The sequence below is a fragment of the Odontesthes bonariensis genome, chromosome 8 (assembly GCF_027942865.1).
Source record: "Odontesthes bonariensis isolate fOdoBon6 chromosome 8, fOdoBon6.hap1, whole genome shotgun sequence".
In the NCBI taxonomy this organism is placed as follows: Eukaryota; Metazoa; Chordata; class Actinopteri; order Atheriniformes; family Atherinopsidae; genus Odontesthes; species Odontesthes bonariensis.
In genome coordinates, this window is record NC_134513.1 from 23,930,027 (window position 1) to 23,948,431 (window position 18,405).

The 18,405-nt window shown below is 38.4% G+C and overlaps 3 gene segments (V, D, J or C); all 3 read right to left on the reverse strand.

Annotated features, from left to right (window-relative positions):
* Positions 1-3,313: 3,313 nt before the first annotated feature.
* Positions 3,314-4,512, reverse strand: LOC142385848 (Ig kappa-b4 chain C region-like). The segment is given in 2 exon segments: positions 3,314-3,745; positions 4,430-4,512. A coding segment is annotated over 1 exon segment (252 nt).
* Positions 4,513-8,703: 4,191 nt separating this feature from the next.
* On the reverse strand, positions 8,704-11,560 carry LOC142385688 (Ig kappa-b4 chain C region-like). The segment is given in 3 exon segments: positions 8,704-9,538; positions 10,223-10,337; positions 11,546-11,560. Coding segments are annotated over 3 exon segments (453 nt in total).
* Positions 11,561-13,866: 2,306 nt separating this feature from the next.
* Positions 13,867-14,993, reverse strand: LOC142385850 (Ig kappa-b4 chain C region-like). The segment is given in 2 exon segments: positions 13,867-14,259; positions 14,962-14,993. A coding segment is annotated over 1 exon segment (303 nt).
* Positions 14,994-18,405: the final 3,412 nt, after the last annotated feature.

The window sequence follows — 18,405 nt, forward strand, 5'->3', positions numbered from 1 at the left end:
TTATGTTTTTGTCTCTGTATCCTCAGAGTCCAGAGGTCAGGTCACAGTGACTCAGGCTGGAGCAGTGAGCTCTGCTGTGGGAGGCTCCGTCACCATCGCATGTAAAACCAGTCACAATGTTTATGTTGATGGCAACGGCCATCGTTTAGCCTGGTACCAACAGAGAGATGCAGAAACTCTCAAACTGCTCATTTACTTTGCTGGCACCAGAGCATCAGGGATTTCAGATCGTTTTACAGGCAGTGGATCAAACTCTGACTTCACTCTGACCATCAGTGGAGTTCAGGCTGAAGATGCTGCAGTTTATTACTGTCAGCGTCTCCATATTATCAACAGTCAGTGGGTGTTCACACAGTGAAAAACAGTTGTACAAAAACCTCCCTCAGTCAGGCTGAACAGAAACTGAACCGACAGCTGCAGAGACTGATACAGTTCACTGAGGACACACACATTAGAGGTTATTAAACAGTTAAAGGTTAATTCATCCATCACATCAAGGCAAAATTCATATTAATCTTATTTTTCTGATAGATTTATATATAAAAGAAAAAGAGGAGTCAATGAGTGACAGTTCATGAGATATACTACTCCCATGACCTTTGACCTCAGGATAATTGTGCATCTCAACCGTCTCAACTATGTGTGTTAAAAAAAAAGTGAAAATACATTTAAAATCTAAATCCTAATTATCAGCGATCTGCACATCCTCTCAATGCCATAAGATTTTAATCACATTTATTGAGCTTAGAAAAGCTCGACATGACAATGATTTTAAACAATCGAAAGCTTTGATTCCACAAATATTTTCTGCAGACATAAATAACTATATATACATTTTTTTTGTATTATTTATGTATATATGTATAGAAAACTATTATGATAGAACACAAGCAAAGGAGCACATGAGAAGGAAACTATTTGACACAATTTCTATCTTTGTTAAATATTTTTTTAAACACCAGGTCCAAGCTGTTTTATGTCATACAGTTAAACAGAGACACTGTCTTATCACTCTGAAATAACAGTCAGTGTTTCAATGCCACCTGCTGTTATAAAACTGGTGTCCTGACCAGAGTTAAAGGCATTCACTGTGAATTTCATTCATCTATTGCCTGATTAGTACATCATCATATGACAGCAGGGATTCTTCTGATAACAAGAGGTTACATAATAATAGAAGAACATGCAATGGCAGATTCTATTTAAAAGACAAACCAAATTTTAAAAAATTACATTTAAATGTGTTTATTTTGACCTTGTAAACTGAAATTTCTGAAATCAAATGAAGTTTTGGAAATTTCAGTAAGATGAAGAAGTTCCTTAGCATTGGAAGATAGACTATATATATCATGTTCTATGATGACTGAAATGAATGAAAATTCATTATAGACTGTTTAACTGAAACCCTCTGAACAGCTTCTAAGTTGCTGTATGCTTTGATCCCAAATGTTCAGGTTTAACTTTTAAGTCAGACTGAAAGGACCCAAAATACTAAAAACACAAACCATTGTGAAAAAGATCATTTTAAGTAGAAAACTAAAAGAACATGGAGTAATAATCTCAGCAGAGAGCAGGAAACATCCTGCCATGTAGAGCACAGCTCCAGCTGACTGACTCTGTGTGTTTGCATATGTGTCCTGCCTCTCTGCTCCCAGATGTTAAGAGGTCAGTGTTGATCAGTGGCTGTCCAGAGCTTTCAGAGACACTGACACACCAGCAGCACAATGATGATGATGGCACTGACTCTGCTGCTGAGCACCCTGGGGCTCCTTGTTCAGGGTGAGAAATGAGACGCATTTACCATCATTCTCTGTTTTTAAACTGACGGCTTTTCTTCCAGTTAGATTTGTTGCAATAATTCATCTCCTCTTTCTCCAGGTTCATCAGCAGAAATCACCCTGACTCAGACTCCTGGATCTCAGTCTGTTGCTCCAGGACAGACTGTCTCTGTCAGATGTAAAGCCAGCACACCTATAGGTGATGACATTAACTGGTACCTTCAGAAACCTGGAGAAGCTCCTAAACTTTTGATTTATGATACTACATATCGTCAGTCTGGAATTCCAGAACGTTTTAGTGCAAACGCACAACAGACTGACTTCACTCTGAGCATCCGTGGAGTTCAGCCTGAAGATGCAGGAGTTTATTACTGTCAGCAGCATAACAGCCGCCCGTTCACACAGTGATACAACGTCGTACAAAAACCTCACAGCTGGAGAGGAACTGAAAGGACTCAACAGATGCTGAGAAGATAAAACCCATCTATATATGACTACAGTTTTTATCATAAGTAATATATGACAGCAACAAAACTTATTAAGACTAAGTTTGTGATTTGAATAATCAGTTTTTATATTTAAATTCATGTTTTGCTTTTGTGTTAGCCATTATCAAAGTATGAATGACTTCATCTTAACAAATAGAGATAAAAACTAATCAGTCTTTTATTGTATAGATTATTTTCTCTGAGCATCAGATATTTATCTGAGATCCACGAAGGACCAAATGTGTTGAAATGGATATCTTGGATGGGATCAGATATATCAGCATTAACTCAGAGATAAACCTCCCTAAACCTCCCTTCTGCAGTCTGTTAGTTACAAATCATCTGTATCCAGGTTCTTTCACATATCTACTGGAAAGGTTTTTACTAATAGTAAATATTTTGAAACAGTTGACCAAAAACTGATTTAGTATGTTTCAATAAACCTGCCTCCCATTTTCAGCAGTGATGCTGATCAAATTATGACTTAAAGAATAAACTTTTATGTCAAACAAAAACTCACAACATTTGAATGCAGACCTTGAAAAACCCATATTTTAGATCAAATTTTATTTGTCTTTTCTTCTTAGGCAATCAAGTGTGCATTTCTATGCAAATCAGCCAAACAACAACAATGATAATAATGATAATAATAATGATGATAAAGACAAGTCCCTGTTGGAGTCAGTCAGAGCATTTCCATAGAGAGCCACTTTCCATGTATGTTTATGTGATGTTTTATTTTTCATGCACCATAAAACCTTTGCCAAAGTGTAAAGTTTAACCCTGAACTTTCTTCTCCCTTTTTGTCCTGCATTATTCAAATGTTTGTAATTTCACCCAAAGCACATTTAAGGCATCATTTTAAAATTGCATTAAAATATGAGAAAATGAAAAAACAAAGTATACAACAATAATTTGGCACACTTTAAACATATATGGGTTTAAATTAGACTAAGATTGGTGATTTGAACGAGAATTCAAATGGAAACATTTTGACTTGGAAAAAAAAACTTCTTCATAGTCTGAATTCAAGTTGAAATTTGATGAAACCTTTATTGAGACAGATGACAGGAAAAGAAACAGAAAATAAATTTCATGATAAAAACTATTAGAATGCAGAAACGTTAAAATATTTGCCCAGTCCCAGTGAGTCAGGTCAGTACTGGAAACACTGGTCTGTTCTCAGTGTCTCTGAGACTGGAGTCTGGCAGCCCTGGATGGCCTCACAGGTCACAGAGCTGGCCTTCTCCCACAGGTCTGCAGGGAGCCTCAGGGTGCTGCTCCAGCTGTAGAGGCCGTCCTTCTGCAGCACAAAGCGGCTCGTGCTCTGATCCAAGCTGCTGCTGCTGCCGTCCACCTTCCAGGACAGACTCCAGTCTGAGGGGAAGCCCTTGTTGGCCAGACACATGAGGGTGGCCTTGCCCTTCTGCAGCCCCTCTGTGGAGGGGGGGAACACCGTCAGGGTGGGACGGGTATCACCTAGGAAACACCAGTCAGGTCAGAGGACAGCAACCATAAAACTGTCAATCAAACAGCAGACAGTTGGACACCTTTAGTGTGAGAGAGTTGACTTTCCACTTGTAGAAGTTTCTGTCACATGTAATTTCTGCTCCATCAGTCACTGACTAACACATTGTTTCACTTCCCTTTAAGAAACCTCTCAGCAGAGACAGAAAATCATTTCATAGTTTTACAGAAATATCTGAAACTGTACGGGATGTAAAACAAACACATGTGACATTATAAGTTTTACTTCAACATTCTCAAAGGTTAAAATATACATCAGTTATAAGAATTTTCTGAAGACCAGTTCTAACATTAAATGTTCTTCAGATGGAGCGAAGTCATTATTTGATAAAAACACTGTAAATTATTTCAAATTAAATTTCACATATGGCATTATTCTAATAGAGAATTTAAGATTTAAACCACTCATTGGTCAAATTTAGTCTTTGGACTTTAAAGCTTCTAAAATACAGTTTGACATAAACGTAGAAAAATATCATCAAAGCTGATCTACCGACTTCCACAAAGATAAGTAAAACTATGAATCCTGAAATAGTTTAAAATGATGAATAAACATATTTTACTCAGTTTAAGATATTCAAATAATTCCTCAAATATAAAATATTGTATTTCTCCATAAAAACAATATAAACTTACTTCCAACTTCCAGTCTGGTTCCTCCACCAAAAGTCCACCACAGTGATACAAACTCATTGAGCCGCCGTACAAAAACCTCTGACTGCACAGAGACACGGCTCACGGCTTTCTGACTCTGAGACAAACTAACTCACCAAACCTTTTTTTTTTATTTCTGAACAATTTCCTCTAATCAAACTTTATCGTATTAAAACTGAAAATAACACAGAGCAACAAATCAGATTTTTACATGTGGATTAATATTTTTACATATCACTCAAAAGTGTAAAAATATTCCTCGAGTTATGAAAAAAGACTTATTCATTGCTGTCCTGCTAAACATTTTTGTCAGAAGTGAGATATTCTGAACATTGATCCACTGATAAGACCAGACATACCCTAACTCAGTCATTATATAAATGAATCATTATTCTATCAATCCTAAATTATATTCTCTCCTACAAAATAAGGATGAAATCCCAGAGCGGGATGTTTCAAACAGGATTAAAGCTAAAGTGTCTAAAGACTCAAGAGACTCACTCCAGACCAAGAAATCTTTCCACACAGCAAAGTGTTTTCTCCATAAAGGCTACTTTCAGCTCCTTTATAGTAACATCACTATATTTTCAGTGCTTCGAGAACGTTATATTCTTATGGTTTTCTGAATAAAGTTTAACATACTTACATTTTGTCTCGTGTGAAAATTCCACAGATATAACACAGCACATCTTTTACATGTTCAGAAATGTTTTTATGGAGGTGGGAAGAGGTGTAGGGTGGCGTTATTGTCCAAGCGCTTTTCACCTTTCAACTTTGCTCAGTGTTGCAGTATGTTTGGGTGAGATGTGAATAAAGACATGGTTATATTTTGGCATCATGCTTTCATAAGTTGGGAGATGAAGATACAAATCATTATTCATCATTTTTTATAGCTGCTTTATCCAATCCAGGGTCTCAGGTGGCTGGAGCCTATCCCAGCTGTCATTGGGCATTAGGCGGGGTGCACCTTGGACAGGTCCATCACTCTATTAGTCCATAAGTCCATTACACTTGACTTATAAACACGTTATTTATCTATTTATAATAATCATCATCAGAGAGTTCCAACTCCCTGTTGGAGTCAGTCAGAGCATTTCCATAGAGAGCCACTTTGCATCAGCAGCACCATGCTCCAGTGCTCTGGGAGACTTTATAGTCCTGAGAGTTGAACACTGGATGACTGACAGCTGACCTTCATGACACCAGAAGCCACAGAAATCCTCCTCATCAGAAACATGACTTTGATCTGCGTCCTCATCTGGACTCTCCTCTGCTGCTGCTTCACAGGTAAAGTCCAGAGAATCAAACTCCTCTCCTCTATGAACATCCGTCCCTCTGAAATGAAGCCGACAAAAGCATGAAGCTGCTTTATGTTTTTGTCTCTGTATCCTCAGAGTCCAGAGGTCAGGTCACAGTGACTCAGGCTGGAGCAGTGAGCTCTGCTGTGGGAGGCTCCGCAACCATCACATGTAAAACCAGTCAGAATGTTTATGTTGATGGCAACGGCCATCGTTTAGCCTGGTACCAACAGAGAGATGGAGAAACTCCCAAACTTTTCATCAAGTATGTTAATCAGCGTTTATCAGGGATTCCAGGTCGTTTTACAGGCAGTGGATCAAACTCTGACTTCACTCTGACCATCAGTGGAGTTCAGGCTGAAGATGCTGCAGTTTATTACTGTCAGAGTGCTCATAACATCAACAGTCAGTGGGTGCTCACACAGTGAAAAACAGTCGTACAAAAACCTCCCTCAGTCAGGCTGAACAGAAACTGAACCGACAGCTGCAGAGACTGATACAGCTCACTGAGGACACACACATTAGAGGTTATTAAACAGTTAAAGGTTAATTCATCCATCACATCCAGGCAAAATTCATATTAATCTTATTTTTCTGATAGATTTATATATAAAAGAAATAAGGACTATATGAGTTCATGAAATATATTACACCCATGACCTTTGACCTCAGGTTAATTGTGCATCTCAACCGTCTCAACTATGTGTGTTAAAAAAAAAGTGAAAATACATTTAAAATCAAAATCCTAATTATCAGCGATCTGCACATCCTCTCAATACCATAAGATTTTAATCACATTTATTGAGCTTAGAAAAGCTCGACATGACAATGATTTTAAACAATCGAAAGCTTTGATTCCACAAATATTTTCTGCAGACATAAATAACTATATATACATTTTTTTTGTATTATTTATGTATATATGTATAGAAAACTATTATGATAGAACACAAGCAAAGGAGCACATGAGAGGGAAACTATTTGACACAATTTCTATCTTTGTTAAATATTTTTTTAAACACCAGGTCCAAGCTGTTTTATGTCATACAGTTAAACAGAAACACTGTGTTATCACTCTGAAATAACAGTCAGTGTTTCAATGCCACCTGCTGTTATAAAACTGGTGTCCTGACCAGAGTTAAAGGCATTCACTGTGAATTTCATTCATCTATTGCCTGATTAGTACATCATCATATGACAGCAGGGATTCTTCTGATAACAAGAGGTTACATAATAATAGAAGAACATGCAATGGCAGATTCTATTTAAAAGACAAACCAAATTTAAAAAAATTACATTTAAATGTGTTTATTTTGACCTTGTAAACTGAAATTTCTTAAATCAAATGAAGTTTTGGAAATTTCAGTAAGATGAAGAAGTTCCTTAGCATTGGAAGATAGACTACATATATAATGAATGTTCCATGATGACTGATATGAATGAAAATTCATTACAGAGTGTTTAACTGAAACCCTCTGAACAGCTTCTAAGTTGCTGTATGCTTTGATCCCAAATGTTCAGGTTTAACTTTTAAGTCAGACTGAAAGGACCCAAAATACTAAAAACACAAACCATTGTGAAAAAGATCATTTTAAGTAGAAAACTAAAAGAACATGGAGTAATAATCTCAGCAGAGAGCAGGAAACATCCTGCCATGTAGAGCACAGCTCCAGCTGACTGACTCTGTGTGTTTGCATATGTGTCCTGCCTCTCTGCTCCCAGATGTTAAGAGGTCAGTGTTGATCAGTGGCTGTCCAGAGCTTTCAGAGACACTGACACACCAGCAGCACAATGATGATGATGCCACTGACTCTGCTGCTGACCACCCTGGGGCTCCTTGTTCAGGGTGAGAAATGAGACGCATTTACCATCATTCTCTGTTTTTAAACTTTTCTTCCAGTTAGATTTGTTGCAATAATTCATCTCCTCTTTCTCCAGGTTCATCAGCAGAAATCACCCTGACTCAGACTCCTGGATCTCAGTCTGTTGCTCTGGGACAGACTGTCTCTGTCAGATGTAAAGCCAGCACACCTATAGGTGATGACATTAACTGGTACCTTCAGAAACCTGGAGAAGCTCCTAAACTTTTGATTTATGATACTACATATCGTCAGTCTGGAATTCCAGAACGTTTTAGTGCAAACGCACAACAGACTGACTTCACTCTGACAATCCGTGGAGTTCAGCCTGAAGATGCAGGAGTTTATTACTGTCAGCAGCGTAACAGCCGCCCGTTCACACAGTGAAACAACCTCGTACAAAAACCTCAAAGCTGGAGAGGAACTGAAAGGACTCAACAGATGCTGAGAAAATAAAACCCATCAATATATGACTACAGTTTTTATCATAAGTAATATATGACAGCAACAAAACTTATTAAGACTAAGTTTGTGATTTGAATAATCAGTTTTTATATTTAAATTCATGTTTTGCTTTTGTGTTAGCCATTATCAAAGTATGAATGACTTCATCTTAACAAATAGAGATAAAAACTAATCAGTCTTTTATTGTATAGATTATTTTCTCTGAGCATCAGATATTTATCTGAGATCCATGAAGGACCAAATGTGTTGAAATGGATATCTTGGATGGGATCAGATATATCAGCATTAACTCAGAGATAAACCTCCCTAAACCTCCGTTATGCAGTCTGTTAGTTACAAATCATCTGTATCCAGGTTCTTTCACATATCTACTGGAAAGGTTTTTACTAATAGTAAATATTTTGAAACAGTTGACCAAAAACTGATTTAGTATGTTTCAATAAACCTGCCTCCCATTGTCAGCAGTGATGCTGATCAAATTATGACTTAAAGAATAAACTTTTATGTCAAACAAAAACTCACAACATTTGAATGCAGACCTTGAAAAATCCATATTTTAGATCAAATTTTATTTGTCCTTTCTTTTTAGGCAATCAAGAGCGCATTTTTCTGCAAATCAGCCAAACAACAACAATGATAATAATGATGATAAAGACAAGTCCCTGTTGGAGTCAGTCAGAGCATTTCCATAGAGAGCCACTTTCCATGTATGTTTATGTGATGTTTTATTTTTCATGCACCATAAAACCTTTGCCAAAGTGTAAAGTTTAACCCTGAACTTTCTTCTCCCTTTTTGTCCTGCATTATTCAAATGTTTGTAATTTCACCCAAAGCACATTTAAGGCATCATTTTAAAATTGCATTAAAATATAAGAAAATGAAAAAACAAAGTATACAACAATAATTTGGCACACTTTAAACATATATGGGTTTAAATTAGACTAAGATTGGTGATTTGAACGAGAATTCAAATGGAAACATTTTGACTTGGAAAAAAAAACTTCTTCATAGTCTGAATTCAAGTTGAAATTTGGTGAAACCTTTATTGAGACAGATGACAGGAAAAGAAACAGAAAATAAATTTCATGATAAAAACTATTAGAATGCAGAAACGTTAAAATATTTGCCCAGTCCCAGTGAGTCAGGTCAGGACTGGGAACACTGGTCTGTCCTCAGTGTCTCTGAGACTGGAGTCTGGCAGCCCTGGATGGCCTCACAGGTCACAGAGCTGGCCTTCTCCCACAGGTCTGCAGGGAGCCTCAGGGTGCTGCTCCAGCTGTAGAGGCCGTCCTTCTGCAGCACAAAGCGGCTCGTGCTCTGATCCAAGCTGCTGCTGCTGCCGTCCACCTTCCAGGACAGACTCCAGTCTGAGGGGAAGCCCTTGTTGGCCAGACACATGAGGGTGGCCTTGCCCTTCTGCAGCCCCTCTGTGGAGGGGGGGAACACCGTCAGGGTGGGACGGGTATCACCTAGGAAACACCAGTCAGGTCAGAGGACAGCAACCATAAAACTGTCAATCAAACAGCAGACAGTTGGACACCTTTAGTGTGAGAGAGTTGACTTTCCACTTGTAGAAGTTTCTGTCACATGTCATTTCTGCTCCATCAGTCACTGACTAACACATTGTTTCACTTCCCTTTAAGAAACCTCTCAGCAGAGACAGAAAATCATCTCATAGTTTTACCAGAAATATCTGAAACTGTACGGGATGTAAAACAAACACACGTGACATTATAAGTTTTACTTCAACATTCTCAAAAGTTAAAATATACATCAGTTATAAGAATTTTCTGAAGACCAGTTCTAACATTAAATGTTCTTCAGATGGAGCGAAGTCATTGTTTGAAAAAACACTGCAAACTATTTCAAATTAAATTTCACATATGGCATTATTCTAATAGAGAATTTAAGATTTAAACCACTCATTGGTCAAATTTAGTCTTTGGATTTTAAAGCTTCTAAAATACAGTTTGACATAAACATAGAAAAATATCATCAAAGCTGATCTACCGGCTTCCACAAAGATAAGTAAAACTATGAATCCTGAAATAGTTTAAAATGATGAATAAACATATTTTACTCAGTTTAAGATATTCAAATAATTCCTCAAATATAAAATCTTGTATTTCTCCATAAAAACAATATAAACTTACTTCCAACTTCCAGTCTGGTTCCTCCACCAAAAGTCCACCACAGTGATACAAACTCATTGAGCCGCCGTACAAAAACCTCTGACTGCACAGAGACACGGCTCACGGCTTTCTGACTCTGAGACAAACTAACTCACCAAACCTTTTTTTTTTATTTCTGAACATTTTCCTCTCATCAAACTTTATCGTATTAAAACTGAAAATAACACAGAGCAACAAATCACATTTTTACATGTGGATTCATATTTTTACATATCACTCAAAAGTGTAAAAATATTCCTTGAGTTATGAAAAAAGACTTATTCATTGCTGTCCTGCTAAACATTTTTTACAGAAGTGAGATATTCTGATCACATTAATTAACAAATAAAAAAAGATACAGATACTGATGAATATTTGGAATCAGTAGCACATTAAAGCTATTGATCCACTGATGAGACCAGACATACCCTAACTCAGTCATTGTATAAATGAATCATTATTCTATCAATCCTAAATTATATTCTCTCCTATAAAATAAGGATGAAATCCCAGAGCGGGATGTTTCAAACAGGATTAAAGCTAAAGTGTCTAAAGACTCAAGAGACTCACTCCAGAACAAGAAATCTTTCCACAGAGCAAAGTGTTTTCTCTATAAAGGCTACTTTCAGCTCCTTTATAGTAACATCACTATATTTTCAGTGCTTCCAGAACATTATATTCTTATGGTTGTCTGAATAAAGTTTAACATACTTACATTTTGTCTCGTGTGAAAATTCCACAGATATAACAGCACATCTTTTACATGTTCAGAAGGGTTTTTATGGAGGTGGGAAGAGGTGTAGGGTGGCGTTATTGTCCAAGCGCTTTTCACCTTTCAACTTTGCTCAGTGTTGCAGTATGTTTGGGTGAGATGTGAATAAAAACATGGTTATATTTTGGCATCATGCTTTGTTAAACAACTAAAAATTTTCCACCATTATGATGTTTTTGATATGAGGTCAAATGTATCCGTTGTGTGTTGACTGGGCCCTAAAAGCACAAACTCCGTAAGTTTGAACATTTGTTTAACAGAAACAATTAAAAAATGTTTTGATTTTCAGCATTTCCATTGACCAACTATTCAGAAAATATAAATAAATGTTCAGTTTCATACCAGCAAGAGGAAAAAGGCATGTTTATCATTGTGTTTACCTTTTCCTCTGCGTTACACTTTTTAATCATTTGGGAGATGAAGATACAAATCTTTTAATCCATTCATCATTTTTTATAGCTGCTTTATCCAATCCAGGGTCTCAGGTGGCTGGAGCCTATCCCAGCTGTCATTGGGCATTAGGCGGGGTGCACCTTGGACAGGTCCATCACTCTATTAGTCCATAAGTCCATTACACTTGACTTATAAACACGTTATTTATCTATTTATAATAATCATCATCAGAGAGTTCCAACTCCCTGTTGGAGTCAGTCAGAGCATTTCCATAGAGAGCCACTTTGCATCAGCAGCACCATGCTCCAGTGCTCTGGGAGACTTTATAGTCCTGAGAGTTGAACACTGGATGACTGACAGCTGACCTTCATGACACCAGAAGCCACAGAAATCCTCCTCATCAGAAACATGACTTTGATCTGCGTCCTCATCTGGACTCTCCTCTGCTGCTGCTTCACAGGTAAAGTCCAGAGAATCAAACTCCTCTCCTCTATGAACATCCGTCCCTCTGAAATGAAGCCGACAAAAGCATGAAGCTGCTTTATGTTTTTGTCTCTGTATCCTCAGAGTCCAGAGGTCAGGTCACAGTGACTCAGGCTGGAGCAGTGAGCTCTGCTGTGGGAGGCTCCGCCACCATCACATGTAAAACCAGTCAGAGTGTTCATGGCTCCAACCATTTAGCCTGGTACCAACAGAGAGATGCAGAAACTCCCAAACTGCTCTTTTACTATGTTGGAAGTCGAGTATCAGGGACTCCAGGTCGTTTCACAGATGGTGGATCAAACTCTGACTTCACTCTGACCATCAGTGGAGTTCAGGCTGAAGATGCTGCAGTTTATTACTGTCAGAGTTTCCATGTTATCAACAGTCAGTATGTGTTCACACAGTGAAAAACAGTCGTACAAAAACCTCCCTCAGTCAGCCTGAACAGAAACTGAACCGACAGCTGCAGAGACTGATACAGTTCACTGAGGACACACACACACAATTCTGTGAAGCAAAATAGATATTACTTAAATTATTAATCATCTATAAATATTTTATTGCTTCCTTTCTTATCTGACTGATTTAAAAAACGTGAGGCAAGAACATGTGAAAATCCATAAAAAAATTGTTCATGACCTCTGACCTCACCATCACTTACCATCATCTCAGTTATATCCAGTTAGAAAAGCATGAATGCACTCCTCAGTTATCCCCATTTTCATAAATGAATGACTGGATGTTCCAGAAGAAAAGTTTAAATCTTCCTATTCAACAGTACATTGATTTAGATCAATAAATATATGTTTATTTACTTAAAAAAAAAAAAATCAAATCATGAATAATGAATATGTTTTATTTTTAAAAAGTACCTGCAAACAGTTGAAAATCTGTTTTCCATTTTCTTTACCTGTTTAATCCCACTCAGCTCAGAGTCTGGGGTGGGGCTGCCTATATATATATATATGTGTGTGTGTGTGTGTGTGTGTGTGCGTGTATATTTATTTATACACGTTCAAAAATGTCTGAAAAACCAGCTATCTACTTTTTTTTTCTCAGGTCCATTCATTAACTGTTGTGTCCTTTCATTGATCCTTATGAGTAGAAGAAAACAGCCAATTAATCACTGAAATACTGCTGATCAGATAGCAGTTTCTGAGAGAATTGTTGGTAATAATGTCCATATGAAAGATTGTTAGAATCAAGCTGGTAATACTCCATCTGTTCTATTTAATTTATTATACACATAAATGACATAAACTGTTGTTGTAAAGCCACAGTATCAGAGTAAGTTTGAGATACCTTCTTTATCTTATAATGTAAAGAAACAAAGTTTATAACAGAGCACAAGCAAAGGAGCACATATGAGGTTCACTCTTTAACACAATTCTTTGTTTTCTTATCATTTTTAACAGCAGCTCTGACCTCCTTTACATCACACAGTTTAAAGGAGACGGTGTCATGTCACTCTGAAGGAACAGTCAGTGTTACACTGTCATCTACTGCTGTTAAAAAAGGCAGTTAAAGCCATTCCCCTGTGGATTTCATTGATCTATCATCCTCATCAGTATATAAACATATGACAGCAGGGATTCTTGTGATATCTGTAAGCCTCATAATAATACAGAACACTACTGATGACTTCTACATGAGGTCCCAAATGCACTTCAGTAACAGAGAGCTTCCTTCAGTGGTGTGAAAAAACGAGTTGGTCCTTCACTAAAAGGCTTCAGTAAAGTTAATGTTAACAAATCTGAAGCAAAGTCATAAAAGTCTAAATAAAAGTCAAACTGAATAAAGGTTTTATTGCTTTAAGTCTTATTCTGACTGATGGTCTGACTGTTATATAAACAGTGTGGCAAAGAAAAAAGTCATTTGATGAATGGAGCCATAATTAAAGAAATCTTTATTGATTTGAAACATGAAAGATCAACAACAGAAACAAAATTGTTAATGTTGATGCATTTATTGACAGAAAGAAAGACAGAATACACAGTGAGACTTGAAAGAGATTAAAACCAGTTTCAGAGTCCCAGTGAGTCAGGTCAGGACTGGGAACACTGGTCTCTCCTCACTGTCTCTGAGACTGGAGTCTGGGAGGCCTGGGTGGCCTCACAGGTCACAGAGCTGGCCTTCTCCCACAGGTCTGCAGGGAGCCTCAGGGTGCTGCTCCAGCTGTAGAGGCCGTCCTTCTGCAGCACCCCGGGGCTCCTGCTCTCCTCCAGGCTGCTGCTGCTGCTGCCGTCCACCTTCCAGGACAGACTCCAGTCTGAGGGGAAGCCCTTGTTGGCCAGACACATTAAAGTGGCCTTCCCTTTCTTCAGCTCTTCACTGGAAGGGGTTAACATTGTCAGGGTGGGAGGGGCGTTACCTAGGAGACACCAATCAGCTTAGAGCACAGAAGCCATACAGCTGTCAAACACCAGACACTTGAACACCTTTACTCTGAGAAAGAAGATTTTCTCCTTTAAGGAGTTTCAGTCACAAGTTTCCTTCTGCTCCAACAGTCTCTCACACCTTGTTTCACTTCCCTATCAGAAACCTCTCATGCATGTCAGCAAAGACAGAATAATCACACATTTTCTATTAAAATGTCAAAGAAGTCCTAAAACATCACTAAAGCATGTTTCCTGGTATTCAACAATCTTAACATTACACATGCAGTATTTAGTTTAAAACTGAAAAATAGAAAAAATAAGTGAGAACAATCAAACAAGTTTCAAGTAAACATGAGCCAGAATTCAGAGAATTATTCATATGGTTTCAAACTCTAAGCAAACCGAATAAAGAGACAACAGTTATGGTGTTGGAAACCTGAAAACTATCCTAAGAAGTGAACACGCTTCATCTTTCCTTCACATCAAGCGGTTTGAATTTATGTCTAAAATGAACGTTGTTCCAACATTTTGACTCAGGTCTCACTTCAACTGCATGACAGAAGAGCAGACTCAAATATATGAAAACTGAAACTATTGGAAAAAGACAGATTTTTCATCCTTCAACATTAGAAATAAGACATTTTAAAGACTAATTAACAACATCCTGTTGAATTTGTAATGTAATATAAACTTACTTCCAACATCCAGTCTGGTTCCTCCACCGAACGTGTACCACAGTGATACAAACTCAGTGAGCCGCCGTACAAAAACCTCTGACTGCACAGAGACACGGCTCTCTGACTCTGAGATAAACAAAGTTACTCAACAAAAAAATCATGAGTTTATGAGTTGATATCAAATAAAAATATATGAACATATAACACATAATAACGCTGTGTATTATTTAATTTAGCATTTACAATTCATGACTTAAATCATCTTTATATTCATCAACGTTTTAGACTAATGATAATCTATTTTACTAAATAATAAATACTCTGGCAAGATATGAAAGATTCAGACAGTCTAATTTACTGGTAGATCTCTGTTGCAATGATCCTACAAATTAGCACTTATCAAACTTATTGATCCACTGATAAACAGCATCGTGGAAATGATCTAAGTCCCTGTTGAAGTTAGTCAGAGACTTTCCAATAAAAATCCTGAAGAACCATTGACTGAATGATCAATAGGAAATCTGCTCATCCCCTAATACCATCCATTCCTCCATTTTCTATTTCTGCTTGATATACTTCAGGGATGAAATTCCCAAAAGTGTTAAAAATTGGCTTTATTCTTAGACTTCATGTATTCATATTCTGTAGTTCACTAAATAATCCATCTTCCTAGTTTGTACGTTACACTCTGCTCATACAACGCAATGTATGTCCAACACTTTAAGATGATGTAGCGGGATAAAATAACTGGGTCAGATAAAGCGTCTCTTAGGACAGATAGGTCTGGTACAGTAGATACAGCTACTGTATCTACTGTATGTGTGTGAAACAACACTCACACACACACATCGCTTATCACATCCAAAGAACATGACAAAGACGGTGAATGGCGTGCTCACAACATGAGTAAATATTCAATGATGCGTCGTCAAATGTAGGTACAACCTCTGAGATAAGGGTGAACATAAATATGAAATGTTTCCAGATCTCGGGACTTGGTCGGACGGATTTCATGCGAGAACTCTGTCTCTCCAAGTCCAGCGCTGATACTTGACCTGTGACCTCCAATAAATACTTTGTTTAACTTAAGACTGCTCCAACTGGTTCTTGGGCTTCTAATAAAAGAATCGGATCTAACAGCTGGTGCCGCGACCCCGTGAATTGGACTGACTCCGAGGAAGGACTGCCGGAGCTGATTGAGGGGGTCACTTTGTTCAGACAATTCGAGGCGCCCGAGAAAATAAGGTGAGCAGAAAAACCTCTTATATATGAATATATGTAAAATTTCTGCACATTGGACAAGCTAAATTAAGTTGTCTGAATTAAGATGTCCCCTGATCAGTAAAAATCAAAGCATAAATTTACTGTTTGTTTGGTTTATTGAGTGGTCACACGTAAAGTATAAAAACACATCGTCTCACATAGGGAAAGAACATAAGTGTCCTGCAAAAAGTTTAATTCGAACAAATAGAAGAAACCGTGTGAGAAGTTATCTTCTAAATTGTTATCCTCATGGGAAGGGTCCGTAAAAACGTCCGCAGTTGGGTGGTTAGACAAGAAGAATAAAGTGTTATCCTCATGGGAAGGGTCTGTAAACTTATCCACAGTGGTGGTCAGACTGACAAATCATAAAGGACACAGGGCAAGAGTTTGTTATTTTTAATGAAACTGTGGGGGTGGTTCGCCATTTGAAGAGATTTTTGCTGTGACAGAAAACAGATCTCGAGTGGCTTGTGCATTTTGGGGTTGGAATAGAAAAAGGGGGGAAGTAAGATAGGGTGTTTCAGAAATTGGTGAAGTAAAACGAGTGGTGGACTGGGAAATGACCCCAAGCGAATCAAGCGCACAGGAGTTTTAGAACTTGCTAAACTAAGCTTCTTGATACGGGTCCTACCACTCGGGCACTGAGCCCTTCACCCATTCTGACTAACACGTGTAATAATATCTAAATATGTCACAAACAATGATCAATGAGTGGAAAACATGTGAACCCGGCTCTTTGGGGTCGGTACTATTTGACACCTTGACGAGATGGAAAAAAAAGGTCCCAAAAGAAGAAGAAAAAAAGGGGACTGATAGGTTTGTAGAGTGGACTAGAGAGATGCAAAAAAGAGGAATGTTTGGAGGATGTTGGGAGGGGGCTTTGCCGAAGCTGAGTGAGTTCAGTATCTTCTTAAAACAAGCAACTGGAAGTAAAGAACAAGCAGTAACACAGCTAAAAGAGGCAGGCATACTGCAAAGAGCGAGAGCAGATAGAGAAGAAAAAAAGGCATCAATATTTCTCGCGGACTGTCAGTGTTTTTTAGGTGAAGTTAAATTCTCCTGTCAGACACAGTCTTCCGCACAATTACAGCACCTCATGCCAGCAGGGCCGCAATCTTCTCCAGGGACACATCCTGACACACAAAAAGATAAGACACATCTACACAACATAACTGCAACCGAGGTGAATAAGACAACACTGTCTTCTCCTCCTCCTTATGCTGAGGCCCGCAGGCTATTGGACGCTCTCCAGAAACAGATGCCTCAAATTGAACCAATTAAGACAGAGGCACTAACCAACACTACACCTCCCACGATGGGTAATTTAGTGGTTGTTAAAAATGGCATACTGCAAACAGCTCCATTCCCAGGAGATACTAACTCTCAAACACAAGCAAAAGAGTATCTGAACGTAACGACGCGACAGAGCACTAATCCATTCACCACCAGAACTCTGGAACCTCCGGCCTCAGAACATTCAAGTGATTCATTTGTAACCCGATCATGGGCTACACCATCTGAACCGGTCTACATAAATAGATCAGGGGATGTACATGGTGGTCCCACAGTACGTGACCTGACTTCCGTATTCGAGCAAAGAAAACCGCTTGAACAGGTAAATCAGATTTACCGGTCACAAAGTCGGGATCTGCCACATGTCCCTGCTCAGAAACTGAGTAGTGGCAATATTCACTCTTGTACAGACACCCGTCGGAATTATCATCAGATGCCATTGATAACGGCAACTACTAGTGATAGTCGCATTACCACCACATATAATCCATTCTCCTTGCAGGACACTGCAATGATTAAATCCCAGTTACCAGACATAAATAAAGGGGGGGCACCATGGATTAAGGCATTCTTGGGAGCATGTGCTGGAATAGTCCCAGCCCTGGGTGATTTCAGACGAGTATTTGCCTCATGCACGTCATTGGGCATGTTGACAGAAATTGAACGACACTGCCGAACTGATCTGGACCCAGACAGTACGCCCCTCCAGCAGCTTGTATATTTACTCTGGCCACAGATACGAGAGAAGTTCCCTATACATATGAGATCAGCGGAACTGTGCCGAATTCCACCTAATAGAAATGAGAGAGGGACAGCTTATTTGCTCCGGGTAAGAGAATTATGGCAGGATAGAACTGGCGAGGATCCAGCCATAAGTGACACCATTGAGATGCTGTTTAGAGGAGC